The sequence below is a fragment of the Chaetodon auriga genome, chromosome 16, assembly GCF_051107435.1.
Source record: "Chaetodon auriga isolate fChaAug3 chromosome 16, fChaAug3.hap1, whole genome shotgun sequence".
Lineage (NCBI taxonomy): Eukaryota > Metazoa > Chordata > Actinopteri > Chaetodontiformes > Chaetodontidae > Chaetodon > Chaetodon auriga.
Genome location: NC_135089.1, coordinates 15,642,241 through 15,662,966, shown reverse-complemented (window position 1 = coordinate 15,662,966; position 20,726 = coordinate 15,642,241). Strand labels below are relative to the sequence as shown.

Here is a 20,726-nt window from a genome sequence, read left to right as displayed (position 1 = left end):
TATTAGTAGTAGTACGATTCAACGATGGCACGACATGTTTTGAGGAATATTATTGGGAATCCCATCTCAGCTGTGTTTTGAAAAAAGTTTTTGGGATTTTTTTTTTTTTTTGTTTTGTTTTTTAAAGAAAGCAAAAAACCCAAGGTGGACATGGAAGCCTGGGTTCAACACTCCACTGCATAGTCTCTCTGAGCGACACCCCCCCCCCCCCCCCTCCCCCCTATACTGAAGCCCGCCCCCCCACCCCGGTACCCCGCCCGCCCCACCCGCCCACATCTTTGTGCTGGTTAGACTAAAGCTTTTCAGGGTTTGTTTGTGTGTATTCATAGTAAATGTAAAATGACAAAAAAGACAGCAGATTCTCACAGTTTTTGTTTTTTCTTTTGTTTTGTTTTTTTTTTGTTTGGTTTTTTTTTGTTTGTTTTTTGTGTCAAAATAGCCTTAGCTCTTTTGATCGACATTAGGAGCCGTTGGGTGTGTGTTATGATATAATATAGCATTTGCTCACAGGATAGTTAAGTCAAGAGAAAAACAAAGAGTCACATTATTTTTCTTAAACATTAAAAAGTAGTAGAGTATCACCAGCCAGCTTCCCTCCTCTCCTACCCTCTTTCCTTCCTTCCTTCTCTCTTTCCTCCCCTTGTCTGGCCCTGTCGGGAAGCTGCTTGGCAGCCCTGGGGATTGTACGTTGCTCATGGTGGTTTTCACTTACTGAAAAGGTTTTCCTCACATCATCCTTTTGCAAATGACATTTTTTCTTCAAGCATTTAACATTGTCCAGCTTTTAAATACACACACACACACACACACACACACACACACACACACACACACACACACACACACACACACACCGACGACAGGAAAAAAAAAAAAAAAAATCGATCCCTTTCCTTCCCTCTCACCCTCCCTCCTCGATTTGGCATGATAATGTGTTCAAACACACACACACACACAGTACGAGACGGGGTTTTTGCATCTTCCCACGAAACACACACACATGCACACACACGCACACACAAACAGTAGATTGGACAAGACAGAAACAGAGCGCAATTAAGCTGGAAACCAAAACAGTAACATCAATATCAATGAGAGGCGTTTTACAGACGTTGCTTGTCCCTTCCTTCTCTGACAGCAGAGCAACGCTGCCTCCTGAGCTGCTGATCAGGGGTCAGTTCCTGTGCCACTAATGGTTAAGGTAAAGATACTGAGGAGGAAACAAAACCGCCCCCAGATCAGCACTCGGAGAGAAGCATCCACAAAAATCAGAATGAACGAAGAGTAAAATAATTTCAGCAAGAGCGTAAAGGGAATCTAGACTATTGAGAGTCCACCTGCCCCGGACCTCCTGTCAGTTTTGCGTTTCCTCCCCTCTGGTTAAGCTTAGGAGTTGGAGAGGGAGAGCTGATCCTGGATGAGCCAGCAAAGAGGCAAGTGCAACTCTGTGTCCCTGAAAAGCCAGGAAGAACCAGCCAATCAAAGTCACATCCCCTCGCCTGAGTCACTACGGGCCAACAAGAAGCCTCGCCTCGTTTCAGTCAAGCTACAGGCGCGAGCAACTCCGCGCCAACAGCCACCAAAGGGTCACATGACGAGCGGGCGCGGCCACAACAGTAGTTGAATACTTATTTGGATACAAACATGACGAGCAGTGGTTGCTTTACTTGATTTTTTTTTCCGTGCGCTGGGAAGAAGGCAGATCGAGGCTCCGGCCGTCGCTTATACTTTTGAAACCGTTTGCAGCTACATTCTGGCTCAGCGCAGGCGGCGAAGCGACATCGCCGCTCTGACCGGCCGGCCCAGTGAACAGAGAGGTAAACCTGGAGAGGAGGACGGCGACGCCCTCCTCCCTCTTCTGTCGCTCCCTCACTGGGGCCAACAAAGCACCATCTTCTCTAGTCACAGCAAACACACACGACTTCCACTCAGGTTGAGACACACACACACACACACACACACACACACACACACACACACACACACACACACACACACACACACACACACACACACACACACACACACACACAATTTACCCTGTCGCAATACTCTCACAGATAAACCTTCTTCCTCAGACAGAGCTGAAAATCCAAACTACAGCACCGTCATGCCGTCTGTCCGTCCGTCCGTCCGTCCTCTCCTCTAATCCACCCAAGTGCAAAATCCAACGCGCCTCAGTTCAATTTGTCAAATTAAGTTAACTCAGAAACAAATGACAAACATGGTTCAGATATTCCACTCGATAACATTTGTTAAACAAGACAAAAAAAAAAAAAAATACAAATAAGAGATATATATATATAGTTTAAGCAAAGAGATCTGGAATTAAGTAAACTAATCTTTTGAATTATTTGGTAGAGAGCAGTTCAATACTGGCACACACCACTGTCAAGTCTGGCTAATACTCAAGGCTCTGTCACACTACGTATGCTTTGAAGTTGTTAAATATTCACGGCTAAACTTAAAAACACAACTAAAGCCAACACGTCGAGTACTTCTGAAATTAAAACCTATATCGGAGGGGGGAAACACACACACACGCACACACACACACTCAACAGGCTTAACACACAATAATTACACAATGAAGAAAAGAAATTAAGGTCCATGGCTTCGCTAATGCTGACTTCTCGTTCACACTCTCTCTGAAGCTTTTGTTTTTCCCCGGATATTGTGCATCATAGTAACTAAACAATCACTGGTAGGTAGGTGAATCGATTATTCACACGTGTATTTTGTCGACAAACACCATTGGTGGATTTACATTCACGCTGTTCTCACACACGACCGCGACGCCCTCCCTCCCCCTTCCCATGACCCCACATCTTCCCCTCCAGCGGTGGAACTCAAACATCGCCGGTACGGAGCATCCCATCACGCACACACACACACGCAACACACACCATTCATCAGGTCAGGAACTTCAGATGAGTACCCCCGCCCCACCCAAAGGAAAACAAAAACAAACAAACAGTACAACAATACAATCATATTCTATTTGTAAACAGGTAGAAGCCACTTGACTTGTTGTTGCATCTTCGGACACAATTAGGATCAAGGCAATGAAATGTGGACGACTTTTGCACTGTTAAAATAGTATCTTCAACCAAAACAAGATTTTCAAAGTTTTTCTTCTTTCCTTTTTTCAAAACACCATTTGTGGCAATGAGAGTGATTAAAAAAAAAAAAAAAAAAAAAAAAAAAAAAAAAGCAAGTTAATATTTCGCATTTTTGTGTACTTAATGAAACATTTAAAACATTTTGAGACACGGGAAACGAAAGAAACAGAAAAAAAAAAAAAAAAAAAACGCCTCTCGGTAGGCCGTGTGAGAGGCTACAGTATGCATAGATACAGATTCGCCTTTCTCTTGGTTTATAAGTCTGACGAGACAGAACATTTCCCACTGACAGTCACACATCCACACGATACACACTCCCCACTTTTGATTTCTACATCAGTGGAGTGGAGGACTGGAGGAGAGGAGGAAGAGGAGGAGAGAGGGATGTTGGGATTTCTACAGCCCGTCCTCCGCCTCCCCACATTAGGACCCCCCCCCCTCCCTCAAAAGACAGCATATTGAAAGCAGTGTGTTGAGCTTCTCCAGCTTAAAGCAGTTATTTGGCAGAGAAAAAAAAACTTACAGACCTATACATAGTTTCAGTGCTAGAAGTTGGATTTTCCTTTCCTACAAGGAGTAGTAGTTTTTTTTTTAATTCACCTACAAGGGGGGGAAAACTGGCTTGATTTCCTGAGAACCATTGCTGGTTATTTAGCAGACAAAGAGGAATAGTTCAAATAACCAACGCCATGGCCAAAAACACTGATCCGAATTCCCAGAGTTACAAAGCATCGTCTTCATCCTCGATAAGAGTTTAAATTTTTTTTGTTGTTTTTCTATTTGTTTTATACATTTTTTACGTTTTTTTAAAATCTTTTTTTGTTTTTTTTTTTTGAGTATTTTCTATTTTATTCCATCTTCTCTTTAAAATGAAGAATGAACACACGTTCCGCCTCCTAAGTCTTGTAAACAAGAGGTTGCAGTGTGGCACCTCCAAAACATTGAAAGCCTATTCTGAAAGTGCTGTTCCCCCTCCCCAGGCCCACGAGGGGGCCGACGGGAGGGCTTGCTAGATAGACCCCGCGCCCCTACATTAGGGTGGGCGGGGCTTGCTAGTCCCAGCTGCGGCTACAGTCCTTTGCACTGCAGAGCTCAACGTTCTTTAGTTTTCAAACAAAATTGGTGCAATACTTTTTAATGTCACTTTTACTATCACCAGATAATCCTCCTAAGTCAGCTTTTATTCTTCTTTAACTATCTGTTGATCTTGAACTCCACGACAACGCAGTAAGGTAGGCGTGCCAAGGCAGAGAGGAGCGCACACATACTCATTCACACTCGCAATCACACGCACACACACAAAGTACTTGCACACACATGTGCGCGTGCACACGCATACACACATACGGTAAGGACCTCAATGAGTAAACAGCTACACTGGAAAAACTGGCTGCTCCCTCTATATTGCAGATTATATATACTGAGAAAAAACCACATTCAGTGCAAAGTTAAAAAAGCTCATACTCCAACATTGTCAGCAAACAAATGCAAAAAAAAAAAAAAAAAAAAGAAAACAAAAAGAAAACGTTAAAAATGAAAAGAATTGGAATTCAAATAAACATGACGAATGAAACAAAAAATATATATATATAATAATGAGCTCGATTGAAGCTTTTTTCGGTCTGAAAGAGCACTACCTGGAAGCAAATATCCATCCGTTCACATTATAGAATTGGCCTGCATGATTCAAGTATTCCGACTGATATGTTTTTGGGCTAAAACAAAGTGGACATATGTGCAGAGAGAGAAACGTAACTTGTTTTCCACAGGGGAGACCCCGTTTTGTTGAATATCTTGTAAATGAGAAAGAGTCCAACTAGTGCCATTGCGTTTATAACTACTTTTTTTTTTTAACATTTTCTTCTGCTGATTATTATTGATAATTCTCTACTGACCCTTCCCCTGGCCTGTTTGATTGGCAGGTGGTTCACATGGAGTCCCCTCCACCTGTCAAGTGATCCACCGGGAGGAAGGAGCTGATTGGAGACGGGCTGCTGATCCTCCCCGCCTCGGTGCCACTGGGGCTCCCCCACAGGCTACTGGAATAGTTGGGCCCGCCCCAGAGGGAGGAGCTGTGGAGATCGCTGCTGTTCCACTGGTTAGGTTCAGGAGCGCGGCTGGGAAAGGGGTGAGACTGATCCATTCTGCTCTGAGACGAGCCAATGGTCTGCCAGCCAGAGGAGGGAGTGGCCAATGACTGCCCTTGTGCAAAGAAACGGTTGATTTCCTCCTCGCTGGCAAACTCAGCCAGAATAGTAGTGTTCCCCAAAACACACCTGCAGAGGGATGACAGATAAGAGAGTGCGTGTGTAAGAGAGAGAGCGCGCCAAAACATCCACAATCAGAATGTTTATGTGCACTCAAGACACCAGAGACTCAGCAGAGAAATCAGCAAACGTCTCTACATGCCCTGTAGTAATCTGTGTGTGTGTGTGTGTGTGTGTGTGTGTGTGCCAGATGTCCTTACATGTGCAGGCTCTTCTGGGCCTTGGCGGCCTCATCCTTGGAGCTGTAGCATACCACGGCATTACCATGCGGCAGGTTGAGGTGGAATGTGATCAGAGGGCCGTGCTGCATGCACAAAGTCCTCAGGGTAGAGCCGTCAATCTGAGAGACAAACAGACCAAAACACACACAGACAGACAAGGGATAAACATTTGTTAAGCGACTGCTGACAAACGTCATGCACAAACATTTCCTCGAACAGTTCAGTTTGCTAAATATGAACTGACAAAAACACTCAGGAACAGCTATGTCACCTCCCTGACCCTTAAGTTCCAGAAGTACAAATCCCATAAACAGACACTGTTACACAGCTCACATGCCTCTGCGTGCCGAATCATCAGTCTAAAATATTAACAGAACCATGTCACTAAACGTCTGGTTCTTTGAAAAAACAGTCCAAGCTTGTGTACATACTCAAACTTAAAGGCAGAAGTTAGCAAGAAACATCCAATCACAGAGCTTCTTTGATTCCGCTGATTCTGATTCTGTTGGGTGGAGCTATAGATTAAGGTGTTGAGATCAATCTGTAGCTTAAATCAATTCATTTAAAAACTTTAAAACTCTACACAGGATGACAAGAAACACAGATGTTATATTTATGTACATGCAGGTACCTGAGGTGTGAGATTTTTCAGAACAAGCCATTGGGTTCTCCCTGAGCTGCTGCTGTCGCCCCAACTGGAACCTGCCGACGCACACAGCGTTGAGTCACAATCATTTTATCTCAGAATAAAGATAAAAACCTGAACAAATCCCAGTTATTTCCACTCTGCTCTCACCAGGTGTGTATCTGGACTCAGAGGAGCCCCACCCTCCCAGCCTCAGGGCAGAGCTGTCCCAGCCGGAGGAGGCAGAGCTGGGCTTCTGGCTGGTGAGGCCGGGTGGTGGTCTGGAGGGGGCCGCCACAGACAGCGCCTTGGAAGGCAGGGGGACCTTCCACAGCTCATGGGCCAGGGAGGAGTTGGACACAGAACCGCCGCCTGGAGACCACTTTGACTCACTGGGTCTGGCTGCAAGGACAGACAGGACAAAGTGAAATCTTTTTACATCCTCTGGTCAAGATTATTTGGCTTGAGAGACGGAGGGAAGAGGACGAGATGGCCACTGCTGAATTACAAACAGGAGCTCCTACCTGAAGTGCTTTGTGCTGTACTGGTGAGGGAACCGCTGTGGCTGGAGGCACGAATGGATGACCAGGCACTGTTAGAAGGCATCGTGGTGTTCAGTGATGAGGATGGCCCTGGGAAACAAAAACAAGGGTTAGTGTCTGTGAGAGTGTGTTACACAGCATTTTGTGTTTATGTCCAGCCGTGTGTGTGAGACCTACCGTTGTTCCTGTCCCTGAGGTGGTCTGTGTCGCGGACGGTGTTGATGGAGAGGTTGTTGATGACACTGCCGGGGGTCACATAAGGGTCAGTCTCAGGGTCAATGTTGGGGTAACCTTTCCAAGGCTCCCCGGGCCGGAACTCTGCAGACACACACAGATTAGCAGAGCGATTAGCAGCGTTCAATGCAAACATTTTTTTCTGCTTGTTTGTGCGTTTGAAAGCAAGTGTACCTGGGGGCCAGGTGACAGTGTTTCCATGGGGTGGGGGAGAGTTGGCACGGGGCGGCCAGCCATCGCCCACCGAGCCCATTGATTGGCCGGGAGGACTCAGGGGAGATGGGCCAGGAGACAGGAAGTCATAGAAGGGAGAGTCCTCCAGACGCAGCCCAGACGACATAGCACCTGTGGGACGAACGCACACAAACATGAGGACACAATCGTGCAGAGTGAAAGTCACAGATGTGGTAACGCTGCTGTATGCAAGGACCCTACCAGTGGGTTTACACCACAAACAAGACTCTTGCTTACCAGGTTTGCTGTTCTGCTCCAGAGGGTCAGTAGCCCAAAGTTTCTTCAGTTTGGACTGGGGAGGCTCTTTGTAGCTCACAGCTCCGCCACCACTACCACCACCAACCCCCATGTCCAGGGATACATTCAGGTTAGAGTTCAAGCCTGATGGGAGGAACAAAGGAAGAGAGAAAACAGTAGAAAGGGAAACTCAGTCACATTTACATATTCTCATACATATTTATAGGCAATATCTCCTCCTAAATGTACTGTCATTACAATTTGGGAGAATATACTGATTTTATTTTGCAACTTACTTAAAGGGAAGTTGCTGAAGGATCCGAGAGCAGCAGCATCCTTCTGCATCTCAGGGGCATTGTGGGACAAGTAGTTATCCAGGTACGGTTTGAGGGGTGGGGCCTGTTTCAGCAGGGAGGGGTCCAGATGCCGTGGGGGCTGCATCATTGATGGAGACGAACCAATAGGACGTGTCTAAGGACAGGCGGCAGGAGGTTAGAGAAACCAATCAGAGGCAACACCAGAGACCCTAATGTTTCAGCTAATAAAAACTCTTCAACTTTGAGGGCAGACACACACACCTGTTCAGTCTGCCGTCCCACAGGCATGACTCTCTGGCTCTGAGCCTTCTGCTGCTGCTGCTGTTGCTGTTGTTGCTGCTGCTGGAGGAGAAGACGCTGCAAACAGACACAAGAGATTACTCAGCCATGTGTATGTAGCATGTAAACTGACTGCATCACGTTGGCCTTAACAGTGTCACATACACAGTCCAAAACAGCACTGTACATGAACCTAAAACCATGCAGAAAGATTGACGCCTGTGTGCGTTCAAAGTCTCCATCAGTCTACCTGTAACTGGCTGATCTGGTTGAGCTGTGACAGCTGATTGAGCTGGGAGAGTTGGTTGAGCACAGCCACCTGCTGAGGGCCAAACAGAGGGTTCAGACCTCCGTTACCTCCTGGGTACTTCAACAGGGATGGAGGGACCTGAACACAAATGAGATTTTGTTCTCTTCATTTAACATGTCATTCAAGTTTCCCTGTGGTTAAATATGAAACACAAACAATGGATAACAGAATGGGAAGGAAAAAAGGGCTGGCAAAATGTCAAATCATATTATTCAATTTGGTTGATGATGCTACTGAAATCTTAAGCTTAACTGTTATCTAGAAATAGTAGAAAAAAATTGGAATGATCTGTATGTGCTGTCTTGACAATGCTTCGAGTGCATTAAAGCTGCTGAGACATTCAGACCGTTGTTCAGACAAGAGCAGACATTTCAAACGTTGTAGCCTAAAACATGATGAGCTGTAGATGTAACAGAGTGTGCTACCTGAGAGGGCAGGATGGGTGGAGGCACTTGGTTACGAAGGTTAGGTTGGGGGGTGATCTGGGACTGGGGGCCGCCTCGGCCCTGTGCTACGCTGCTGCCACCCATCATAGGGTTTACATTCTGAGCAGGGGAGACACAGACACACACAAAAAAAAGGTCAAACAACTTGTTGCAAACATCATTCAGAATGTAATGTTTTACAAGCACAGAAACAATCAGAAACTTGTTCGTGGGCTTAACATAATTGTTATGGATAACCTGCTAGAATATCATTTGTGTTATATGTGGTTTATTTAAGCGCAATTTCTTCATACAGAGAGACACTTTCTTTTACTTGGTATCTCATTGTCCAAGGCCCAAGACCTCAAGATAACATCCTCTTTCTCTTTCCTCACTCACCTGCCGAGCGCCCCCAGAACTAGAGTGGGCGGGAGACGGCCCAGAGTCGAGACAGGGGATAGGCTGAGCAGAATTGGATGGGGAAAAGGTCATGCTTTGATTGGTGGAGTGCTCATCAGAAGCTTGGCTATCATAAGCAGAGGGGGAAACAGACAGCTGCAGAAGCAAGGCCGGACGCACAGCAGATGGACGGCAAGCACAGAGGGACAGGAAGCACATCAGCAGCCAGAGAAGTACAGAGAGGGAAGGAGAAAAGAAGGAAAAAGAGTTAATTCTGCAGAAAAAGAGAGGGAGGAGGAAAGAGAAAGTAATACGACAGGACAGAGGAAACAATGGGAGAGAAAATGAAGAGTGAAAGAAAGGATGAAAGAGTAAAGGAGTAAAATGTGATGAGAAGAAGAGAAGTAAGTAATGGAGAGAGGAGGGGAGTGCAGTAGAAAAAGAGAAGGTGGCACCAGAGGATGGGAGTCAGGAAGATAAGAGATGAGCAGCATTTAATGCAGAAGGAAAAGCAGCAAAGCCAAACAAACCCACGGCAGCTTTGTACTGAACTATCTAAAGGAACTAACCATTACTGCATTCACAAATCACTCAGTTGTTACAAGGAAGTGTAAGCATGGAAGTGTGTATACTGTATTTGCTTTTGTCGCTCTTAAGCGAAACAGACTAGCTCATCATAACGTCGCCATCATGCAAACAGCAAGCATCAACTGAAACATCCTTTCCCTGCAGTGTGTTAAAACAGCCACTGCGGGGCACTACAGGGCTGAGAGCGTTTCACAGCCAGACATTTGAGGCTGATCACACACAAGAGACTCTCTTCTGTCTCCACACCTCATGATCACCACAATGGCGGAGAGACCGACCAAACCTCTGTCTAGCAATGTTGTTTGTAAACAGCGTACAAAGTGCAGATGCAACACAAGTGCTTTATTTCCATTGCCGTAATTCCAAGATGTGTTTCTGTAGCCATTTCTTTATCCCCACCCATAGAACACACTGACGTGTCTTCATACCTTGTCATAGTAAGGGCTGCGATCCATGGCAGACTCCTTGTGGAGCTGGTGTCGAGACCCAGGGTTCTTCCCCATTACTCCATTGAAGTCTCCCATACCGCCCATGTCCATACGCTTGTCCTGCACCATCCCTGCTCCTGTCTTCATGGCGTCATCAGGAGAGTCTCTCTGCAAGGGCAAAGACAAGAAATTGTGACTGAAGAGCATGATGCATTTGAAAAACTAAAAGTCAAGCAAATGAAGAGAATTTGCATCACTGCCTATGCACAAAGCAACCACAGCTTTAAAATGGTCAAATTTCTGGTGGGAACTACATGGCTGCAAAACAAAACCACAGCAAAACAATACGAAACAGTACTTACAGAGAAGTTCATGCTGTTGAACTGGTTGATGAAGGGTTTCATCCAGGGTTCATCCTGTTTATTGACTGGTTTGTTCATCTGAAACATTGCGGACAAAAAATAATTAACTGGAGACACTTGAAACATGTGCATGGTTGCCTTTTGAACAACTGCTGTTCAAGCGTTTCTGCGCAATCAAAATATTTCTATTCTTTCAAATGTCAGATGTTTGTAAGAGCAGGGATCAGTAATTCCATGTCTGGGATGAAGAAATGTGCAAACCTTGTAGGAGCCTTTATGCTTGTAGTTCCAGGTGTTTTGGTCATGGGATCGGTTGTCCTGTTGGCTGTTGCTCCACATGCCAATCTCCACCTCCTCTTCCTGGTCCCAGCTATTGCTCATGGACACCTCCTCACCACACCACGTCTCCATGGGCTTGGGACCTGGAGCTATGAAGGACGAAGGACAAGGAAGAAACTGAAAACCAGCAAATGATTGTACATGGTTCTGTATTTCATTTCATGCTCGTCCTACAGGGAAATTCTCTCTCCTGCCACTTTAACTGTTACTATAGATTCAACATTATCATACTCTTCAGATGCATCTTTTTGCTGAATATTCATGATCACATCTGCACCTACCAGACTTATGCTGGCTGCCCCATCCAGAGCCAGACTCTCTGCTTCCCCTGCTGGGTTCACCCCTGCTGTGTTCATCCCAGCTGGAGCTGGTGTCCATGGGCTTCCCCCAGGCAGACGTCCCGTTGTCCACTGTCACAGGTGGAGCAGTGGTAGGCTCACCCCATGTCGAGGACTCCTTCTGCTGGGAGTAAGGCTCACCCCAACCTGGAGGAAAAGAAAGAGGTAACCATAAGACTGAGGATATATTTTCTGTGGCGTTGATGTCTAATGTCTAATTGTTGCCAGCAGAGCACGTCTATTCTTTGTTTAGTGTGACAATACAACCTCTGTGTCAAACTACATATTAGCAAGGTTACACATGATACAGTATGTGTCTCAGGAAGAGCAATTAATCAAGAAATTTGTTTGTTTTTATTTCGATATCACAGCTCTCCTCATTCAGAGAAGACAGATCAGGCTTGTTTGGACACTCAGAGTTGGAGAGTGGGTGGATCATGTGGAAATGGTGACATCAATGCCCCGAATTTAAATATGTAAATGAAAACCATCTTTCTTAGACCCGACGAACATTTTAATATTTACAACGATGTTGCAAGTTTTTCCTTTGCTGCAATCAGAGAGCAGGGCTTCAGGAGAGAGCCCTGCTCACATCCCTGGGGAACCCCACATCACCTTGCTTATGTAAGAGTTGTTTACTTTAACTCCTGCGGGTGTGTAGATGTGTGCACGGGCCCCCCTACCCTCTCAAATATGAGACTGTGTGCTCAAGTGAGTGTAAGTATGAGTTCAAAAAGGTCATGTTACAGCTGACTGCCCAGACCTGCTACTTTCTCCCTTCACAGGAGGCATTTGGGGAGATGCCAGGGATATCTCCTGTAAAAATAGGACAGATCATGGGGTGGCCTCAGGCTCCAGTGTCCCTCATGTGACTGGGCATGCTCACACACAAGCACAAGCACTTAACAACAAATGTGACAAAGAAAAAACCCCCAGATCAAAACCGACATGCAGAGGTAGAAGCATATGCACAAACTAACACATACAAGTATTATGGTTGCTGTACATACATGCTACAGACTCACACAAACACACAGGCGTGTGTGAGCATCTGATGCCAAAGCACACAGCAACTGACAAGCTGTAACCCTAGCCTTCATCTATTGCTCTGTTTCACCATCTACGTAGGTGCATCAGCTGACCTGATAAGAGGGGGACGAGAAACACAATACGTGTTTTCATGTGTGTTTGTCAAGTAGCGGAAAAAGTAGATTTTAGTTGCACGTCTAATAGCAGACTGAAAAATCTCTTATTTCTAAGACAGAATCAACATTTGAGTCCATTTTTGCATTTAAAATTGTTAAAATTCAAATGGTTTTTCTCATCATCTACTACATTCAGCTACTTCTTTCACTCATATTTTTTTGTTATCTACCACACTGCTGATTTCTGCACTTTGGTTTTCACAAAAATTAAACCAAAATGAAGAGGAATCAAAACTTATAGCATGATTATTTTCCTCATCACAGTAGCTGCCTTGTTTGCCTCCACCCTTCCTTGCCATCCACTTTGCTGCTCCAGTTAACTGACTAGGCAGCAGCCCTGAATAACCCCAACAGCCCCTCCTCTCTTTTCCCCCTCCTCAGCCCACTTCTGCAGAATAGCTGCCTAACTCTTTTTAGTTTTCCCATCTTACATTGGAACCATCCCTATTACCGAATCACCAGACCTCCTCCTCTACCACTCATGGTCTCTCTCTCTCTCTCTCTTTCACTCAAACCCAACAAAATCCAGTGTTTCAGTAAGCAGAATTGGCGGGTGAGAGAGAAAGGGCGGAGGAAAACAAGCGAATGAGAGGAGAGAAAAATCGATGCTCTTAGCATTCCAAAGGGATGACTCAACCGGCTTTACAAAAAGCGCTCAACATAGACAACACCGTAGGGAGATGGGAGAGAATGGCTGTACATGTTTGTGTTCTGTCTATGCTTCTGTGCAAACTGTGTATGCCTTTGAATACATTTGTGTATGTGTGTGCAGCTACACTTTTTGTGTTTGTACTGTCTGTCCTTTTAAGACCTTATTTCAGCTATCGCATAAAGAGTGTGTGGGTGGGACTTGCGCCTTTTTATTCCTTCATAAGGCTTACAGAGTGCACCAGAAGGCTTGCAACTACATGCGCATACAGTTTTAGATACTGGCTCGTGTCCGAGCATTTTTTTATGTGCCTCAATATGAGGCTCAAAATAAAAAAAGAAAAAAAAAGTTTATCTGCAAGCTAATGCAAGAGTCATTGCATTTGTTGATAAAAGTAGTCCTGCAGGCTAAACAACACTAGAACATGTAAATAATGACAATATCTGTTGTAACCTGGCAGACTATAAAAGGAAGCAACTGTGACTCAGCTTTGTTCGACTCATCTTTATTCACATGTATACACGTGTTGGAGGCGTGTGGCCAAGTGCACAAGTTTCTGTACTCCTGGCTATTGGTGTTTTTGGAGTCAAAGCTATGTGAATGAATGCATGACTGGATAAACTGGCGAGTTAACATTTAGTTAATTTATTGCTTGTTTAGTCTTTGCATAATGTAACATACTGCATCAAAAACAACAGCGTAACAGTGTAAGAACAGGCTTCATGTGCCCTCTGTCTGCTCTGTCTCAAACATACAGCTGCATGCATACATATTCCAACTTACCAGAGCTGCAGCTTTTGTCCTGCGCAATGGGCTGCATGGGCTGGGGAGCATGCTTCGAGCTGTGTGATGGTTGGGACTGGTGCTGAGAGGATGGGCCCATGGCCTCCTGGTCTGATTGGCCAGTCCTGTTCCACATGTTGACAGATCCACCACTGTACTGACCTAAGAAGAAGGTTTAATTACATGTTGAGTCATTAGCCGAAAATGTGAAGCCTGGAATCCCATGTTATTTTGTTCAGGCTTTAGAGCATCTCTTTCTGAAGAAATGTACAGCGGGCTGAGTGTTTACCAGGGTCTCCCCAAGCTGCTGTCCCGTCATCGATCTCCATCCTCCGACGAACGGACTCTGGAGAAGGCTCTTCCCACCCAGTTGCCACTTCCTCCTTCTGACCTACTGTGGGCATGGGGCCTCCCAGCCAGCCTGAGAGAAGAATAAATAAGAATAAAAGTGAGTCATCAATTGTATGTCCTCCCACTCAAACCTTATCTCTATACAGTGTCAAAACAACAATTCAGTTCAGTTTTGGTAGCCCATAGTCTCCCTTACTAAACACTAAAACACAATAAAGCCTTGCTCATACACAAAGGACAAAAAAAATATTGTTCTAGGTTCTGGACAGTGGTTCTGATGGATAATCCTGCTTATTACCTGTGGGCTTGTTAGGGCCTTGACTGCCTCTGGACGTGTTGGATTCAGGGCCCTTTCCCCACTCGCTGGAGGGCTTGGGATTTGGCTCACCCCAGTTCTGGGCTCCGTGGTTGTTCTTCATCGGCTCACCCCAGCCCTGGTTGTTAATCTGAGGACTGGGTTTGTGGACTGAGTCGCCCCAGTTGGAAGTTGGGTTTGGAGTGCTTTGGTCTGGAGTATTTGATCCTCCACTCCCTACCCAGGTGTTGCTGCTGCTGGTGTTGGTTCGGCTAGGCTCGCTCCAACATCCAGACCCTGACCGGTCGCTGTCGCTGTCCCAGCCCACTGAGCCTGCACCTTTTTGGGGCTCCCCCCAATGGCTGTTGGCCCCTGGTCGGGCACCATCTCCACCATTACCCCAGCCTTCACTTCCATTTCCACAATTGGAACCCCACCCCTGTTGCAGTTTGGGTGCATTAGTCCATGTGTTGGACCTAAAGAAAAGCAATGCAGGTGATAAGACAAAGAAGATTAAGCAAAACTTAGAACATGAATAGCAGTAAGGCATAACATTAAAATTACTGAGAAAAAAAATCACATCTCAGTTACATTTACTTTAGCAGTAAATGTAATATTTCTGCATCAGTATAATCAGTATCTTTGCAATGCCCAAACGTACATTACCTGTCATCTTTGTTATTGCTCCAGGTGTTACTGGTGTTGTTGCTCCCCTTGTAGCTGGATCCATCGTCCCAGCCACTCTGCCCTCCCCCTCCACTTGCTGGGCCTTTGCTGTCCCACCCAGAGGTTGTTCGATCTCCCCAGCCAGATCCTCCTGTACCTGGGCCTGAGCTGCCCGGCCCACCCCCCCAACCTACAAGAATCAAAGGAAGATCAAGTATTTTTTACTTTTGTGTTTTGCAAAACAACATTTTGTGCTAAATTTGAATACTTTTGTTTATATTGCTAAAATTTCACACATATTATAGCCCCTACCTCCAGAGGTCTGGGAGGGAGCTGCCGGTGTAGCTGTGCCCCACCCGGAGCCTCCGCCACTATGCTTTCTTTCATCTCCTCTGGTACCCTGGTGCTGATTGTTAGAAGTAGAAGTGACATCCCAGGCGGTGTTCTGCCGTATGGGTGTCTGCCCCCATCCAGTGTTGGACAGAACCCTCGGGTCCAAATCAGCCCGGGTCATTGCTGGCAGTATTGATGAATGGGGGTTAGCTTTTCTGCGGTTTCCCCCTTTTTGGCTGCCTTCTCTGTCTAAGCTGGAACGGCCACCGGAGCTTTCGCCACTTCCTTCGCTTCCTCCAGAGCGACCCCAGCCTCCAGTGACACTACCCAACCCATGGCTTCCACCTCCTCCACCTCCCATGCCCATGGCGTCATCCTCCAAGCTCTTCCAGCCATTGTTGGCAGAGCTTCCTTTATGACTTCCAGCATCTGAATTGTTGTTACCAGGAGTTGTTGATCCCCATTCTCCATTTGACATCTTGTTAGATGTGGAAGAGGATGATGAGGACGAGGAAGAAGAAGATGCGCTGCTCCCCCAGGGGCGAGGTATCCCTGCTGGAGGACCCATTGTAGTCTGGTTGCCATTTCCTGGTGTTTGGCCTGCAGAGCCTGGGATCTGATTTGAGCCAATACCCCAGGACAAGTTAGTCTGGGGCTGGTTTGGGTTATTGGTGGGCCCCTGGTCCCAGCGTGGGGCCCCAGTGTTATTGTGGGTATTATTACTCTTGTAAGCAGCAGTAGAGGAAATTTGGGGGTTCCCAGCCTGCATTAAGGCAGGGTTTTGGGGGTTCACAGTGTCTGCATTTGGGTGGCCCTTGTCTCCAGGGTAGGTAGTGGCGCCCCAAGGCGTACCGAAGGCCCCAGTACTCCCCAGCTCACCTTGGGGGTGCTGGGGGGCTGATGAGGGGTTTCCATTGGCCAGCGGACCCCCATTCCCTCCTCCCATAGAGCCCCAGGAACAATCCCCGCTGAGTTGGGGTGAGGCTGTAGAGTTTGGTGGACTAGAGGTCATTGTGGCATTAGTAGTAGTAGTAGTAGTAGTATTCATCATCATAGTGTTATTTGGTCCATTGGATTCAGTGTTAAGGTTGGTAGGCTGTAGGCCACCATTTCCACTGTTGCTGCTTCCTAACACCTTGCTGCTTGCTGTACCATTATTCACCTCAGTGTCTTCCATCATACTGCTGTTGTTTGGAGCTGCCATGCTACCCCAGCCCAGCATGGGACCCTGTTGGGGAGCTAGACTCAGTTTGGAACTCATCCCCTGAGCCTGTGGAGGACGTTGGCCCTGGGACACTGGGCTTGGGGTTGTATTCTGCGGCCAGGCACCATGGTTGGCATTTGGGTTTAAAGTGTTTGGGTTTAACCCTCCATTGATGCAGGGCGTGCTTCCACCGGTGGTGATCATGTTGCTGCCTGACTGGGTGCCCCATACACCACTGTTATTGATGGGCTTGTTGTTGTGGTTACCCATGTTATTGCTGCCAATACTGTTGGACCCTGCCACGGAGTAGTGGGAGGGCCCAGTGATGTTATTATTTCCATTACTTGCACCGCCAATGGTTCCCATCCCTCCACCAATCACTTGACGACTGTTGCCGTTGCTGTCTCCATTCACTGAAACGCCGACCACCATGGCAGAAGTCACCATAGACGAGGAGGGGGAAGAAGCCGTAGAAGACACAGAGGAGGAAGCATTTGCTGACATCATCATCACTGTTGTCACAGCGGCGAGGTTTTTCTCTGAGCCAATCGAGGAGCTAGAGTCTGCGTCCATGCATTCTGACGCCAACTCAGGGTCTGATCCTGACCCACAGCCAGAAGAGGAAGAAGACGAGGAGCAAGAGAATGAAGAGGAGGAGGGAGGCCAGACGGAAGAGTTAGCTGAAGAAGGGTTGTTGGGTTTGTCGGTGCTTCCGTCCACTAGGACTTTGCCCCAGTTGCTGTTGCTGTCACTGCTGCAGGGAGAGCCAGAGGACCAGGGGGAAGGCTCATACTGCGAGTCCAAGACTGGATGCTCCAAACCTGAGACAGAAGGGTGGACATGGTAGAGGATTCTGTTACATCGGAGCTTCAAGTTTTAGACAAACAGTAACATTACTCAAGCATTTAGCAAAGGTGCTGCTGAATCATTATCAAGAAATTACATAACAGCGAGATGTACTAAATGAAACAAAACAACAGATGTGGTTTAAATTCTCCTCATTCACTGTCGCTTTGATATTTTTCTATTCACTCCAACCTTCAGTTGCCCAACTGTTCTGGATGTGATCAGAGCCAGGCCTGAGCCTGGACACAGCTGCCACCATTTTGTCACTACAGCAGGACTCAAAAGCATGCCATTCATGCATGTTCGGATTCAAGGAGGTGGAGGACGACCATCAACAGAAGGGGAGAGATGGAGGGAATAAGGGAGATGGCAATTGAGTGTGAAAAGAGGTAGGGAGGATGGAGGAAGTGAGGGCAGGTGGTGGCAAATTAGAAGAGATGGTGGCAACAGAAAACATCATTTAAACCTCGCCATTTTCTCCAAATACAATAAAACTGTCTGAGAGCATCTGCATTCTGACCAGGCATGTCCCTAAAATTAGACTCCAGAAACCATTTGTGATCTGATTTTGCTTACATACACTCATTCAGTCACAATACAGAGTACCTGAATTTTTTACTCCTAGAGCAATCCTCTGCGTACAACTGCTGTATTTATCAGCATTTGGTTGCAGTCTGTCACTCAAACAGCACTCTTACAGTGGGGACACTGCGGCTCAGTACTGTTTAATATTGCAAATTCCCACTTAATATTCTTTCACGTGTGACTACATCTACTGATTTCTTCACCGGCCATCTCCTGAGACTCGCTACGAGCCTCTTGACTGCTTGGTTACCCATCTCTGGGTCACTCTCACTTGGAATATCTCTCACTTGCAAAGCCTCTTTCACATGAACTGGTTGCCAGCTCTCCATGGTGCTCATCAGGTTCGTTTGCAGAGTCTCCTCTTGCACCCTCTCACACACGCTTCCTCACTCACACACACATTCATCTCTTTCTCTCTGTCTCTGTCTCTGTGATATGCCATGAATAAAATGCATCATCTGTCAAGGTCAGGTCAGACTGAGTCTACCGAGTCTGTCGATCACAAAGCACATAGCCAAAGTAAAGACAGGGGGAGGAAAAATGAAACGCAGAAGAACTGGGCAGGAAGAAGGCAATGTGTAGTCACCTGTTTGATTAGGGGAGTGGCTGACGGAATCCCGAATGGGAGCCATGCCTGGAAACAGAGAGAGGAAAGACTGTCAACAGACTTAGAGGGAGTTAGAGACAGAGCCAGAAAACAAACTCAGTGGGGAGATGCTAGAAATAGTTAGGGCAGATAGGACATTCAATGAGAATCAAGCAAATAGAAAAGAAACCAAGAGTGTTAAAGAAAGAAGGACTTGCAAGTAGAAGTGGATTAGTGGACAGACCCTGCTAGTTGCTGGATCCAAATTAGTAGTTACAATTGACTATCCAGATCATAATAAATAAAAGAAGCAATAAATTACGTATGTCTTATTCTCAGTGGTTTGTCTGAGCTTAATTTGGTGTTTATCATCAACTTGTTTTTTTCCCTTTTCGCACAAAAGTATGACTGCATACTAACAAATCATCATGGTGTACTTAGTTTGCTGAAAATCACTGTTGTGATCAATTTAGAACAAAACAAATTCATACATATTTCAAAACCTTCAGGAAAACATAAACACTTTTTTGTTGTTGAATTTTGCAATTGTGCAAGTTCAATTCAAAGGCCACAGATTTCATATGAATCATATTCTGAGTACTTTATTGCAGTCTATTGCAAATTGGAAACTGGTTACTTTTTCAGACTGGATGAGTTCATTTGGTATAGAGGTACAAGAAGAAAGTCATCAGAGGCGATGAGACAGAACACACCCACATTTTAACATTTATTGCCATTTAATGTAATTGCAGAATTGTTTTCTTGTTTATAATCAAGACTGTGATCACTGGCAGACAGTGAGCGTGTGTCTTCATATGTGTTTGTGAGGAAACAGACAGATCTAACTGAATGAAATCCAATGCTGTATGTTCATCCTCTTTTCTCTCTTTTCATAGTTTACCTGTGAGTGGGGCTTGTGGATGTGGCTCCTGGCTGGTCAGGAGGGCGCCCCCGGGTTGAGTGGAGAACAGGTGACCTCTGGTTCCCAGGTCGACAAAGGGGACGTCAAAGGTCAAAGCTCAGAGGGCACAGCCTCAAGGGTCTGAGGTGAAGAGGCAGGGCTTGTCAGAGCGGGCAGCAGGCTGATCAGGCCCCCTTGGCATTGCTGAGGACTGTATGTATGAGCTTTTGTGTGTGTTTGTGTGTGTGCGTGCGTGTGTGTGTATGTACGTGTGTAAGTGTGGGGAGGGGGAAGGGGAGGTGTGGTTGAGATTTAGGACTCTGCCTTGACTTGATATGCTCTGGCACTGCAGAGAAAGACAGAAAGAGACAAAGAAGAGAGGAAGACGGTAAGTTCAACATATTGCACGGCTATTATCAACAACTTCATTAAATCATCAGTTTTTCTGAAGCATTTCAGACATTCAGCACTCAGATGTCTCATGGAACATGCTTGATGGTGTCTTCACTGTGAGCAATCTCTACCAGGCCCATCCTACACAGACAGTCACAAATGATGACTGTTCTTACGGTCTGCACGTGCCATCTCCTTAGCCTTGATGCAGTTACATTTTAGTGGAGGTGCAGGCCAGCTCCAGTGGAGGCTACAGTATAGCTATGGATGTCAATTCAATGATGTTATGGATATTAATTAGGAGCCTTTTTGACCCAGTGAACACGGCCTCCCTCTGTTCTCCTTCTCTTTCTACAGCTGAAGGAGACTAATTATTCACATCTTTCCTTGCCCTTGATTATAATACAAGTATGCGAGTCAGCAAGGTTATGAAGAAAGTATGATGGGACGACTGACCACCACACACCTTGTCTTCTTGAGAGGAGGGATGAATGTGTATGGGTTACACTAGATTAGGGTTATACAACAAGCTTAAAGCTGGCAGTACTGCCCTAGGACACCATGACAAGCAAAACCTCTTATCCTAGAGCAGAGAAAGGGACGTAGTAAGGGAACAAAGACAGGAACAGACAGTGAGAGGTAGGAAAAAACAATAAAAAGAG

General features: G+C 46.0%; 1 protein-coding gene across 3 annotated transcripts in view; it reads right to left on the bottom strand.

Annotated features, from left to right (window-relative positions):
- Positions 1-3,956: 3,956 nt before the first annotated feature.
- Positions 3,957-20,726, bottom strand: part of LOC143334695 (trinucleotide repeat-containing gene 6A protein-like) — a 33,269-nt gene continuing 16,499 nt past the window's right edge. Inside the window, exons 4-27 of one of the 3 annotated variants that reach the window (XM_076753607.1) lie at positions 19,672-20,017; positions 18,771-18,818; positions 15,529-17,574; positions 15,217-15,406; positions 14,554-15,026; positions 14,194-14,325; positions 13,905-14,066; positions 11,211-11,414; positions 10,852-11,018; positions 10,591-10,668; positions 10,229-10,396; positions 9,213-9,368; positions 8,814-8,933; positions 8,329-8,466; positions 8,061-8,156; positions 7,779-7,953; positions 7,483-7,626; positions 7,186-7,356; positions 6,955-7,095; positions 6,760-6,867; positions 6,407-6,637; positions 6,242-6,312; positions 5,590-5,729; positions 3,957-5,398 (exon numbers count right to left, since the gene is read on the bottom strand). In XM_076753607.1, the coding sequence (XP_076609722.1) occupies positions 5,050-5,398; positions 5,590-5,729; positions 6,242-6,312; positions 6,407-6,637; positions 6,760-6,867; positions 6,955-7,095; positions 7,186-7,356; positions 7,483-7,626; positions 7,779-7,953; positions 8,061-8,156; positions 8,329-8,466; positions 8,814-8,933; positions 9,213-9,368; positions 10,229-10,396; positions 10,591-10,668; positions 10,852-11,018; positions 11,211-11,414; positions 13,905-14,066; positions 14,194-14,325; positions 14,554-15,026; positions 15,217-15,406; positions 15,529-17,574; positions 18,771-18,816 (5,706 nt within the window). In that variant the 5' untranslated portion in view covers positions 18,817-18,818; positions 19,672-20,017 and the 3' untranslated portion in view covers positions 3,957-5,049. Of the gene's footprint in view, positions 5,399-5,589; positions 5,730-6,241; positions 6,313-6,406; positions 6,638-6,759; positions 6,868-6,954; positions 7,096-7,185; positions 7,357-7,482; positions 7,627-7,778; positions 7,954-8,060; positions 8,157-8,328; positions 8,467-8,813; positions 8,934-9,212; positions 9,369-10,228; positions 10,397-10,590; positions 10,669-10,851; positions 11,019-11,210; positions 11,415-13,904; positions 14,067-14,193; positions 14,326-14,553; positions 15,027-15,216; positions 15,407-15,528; positions 17,575-18,770; positions 18,819-19,671; positions 20,018-20,726 lie in introns of those variants that run through there. The other 2 variants (XM_076753608.1, XM_076753610.1) reach the window with 2 other exon arrangements.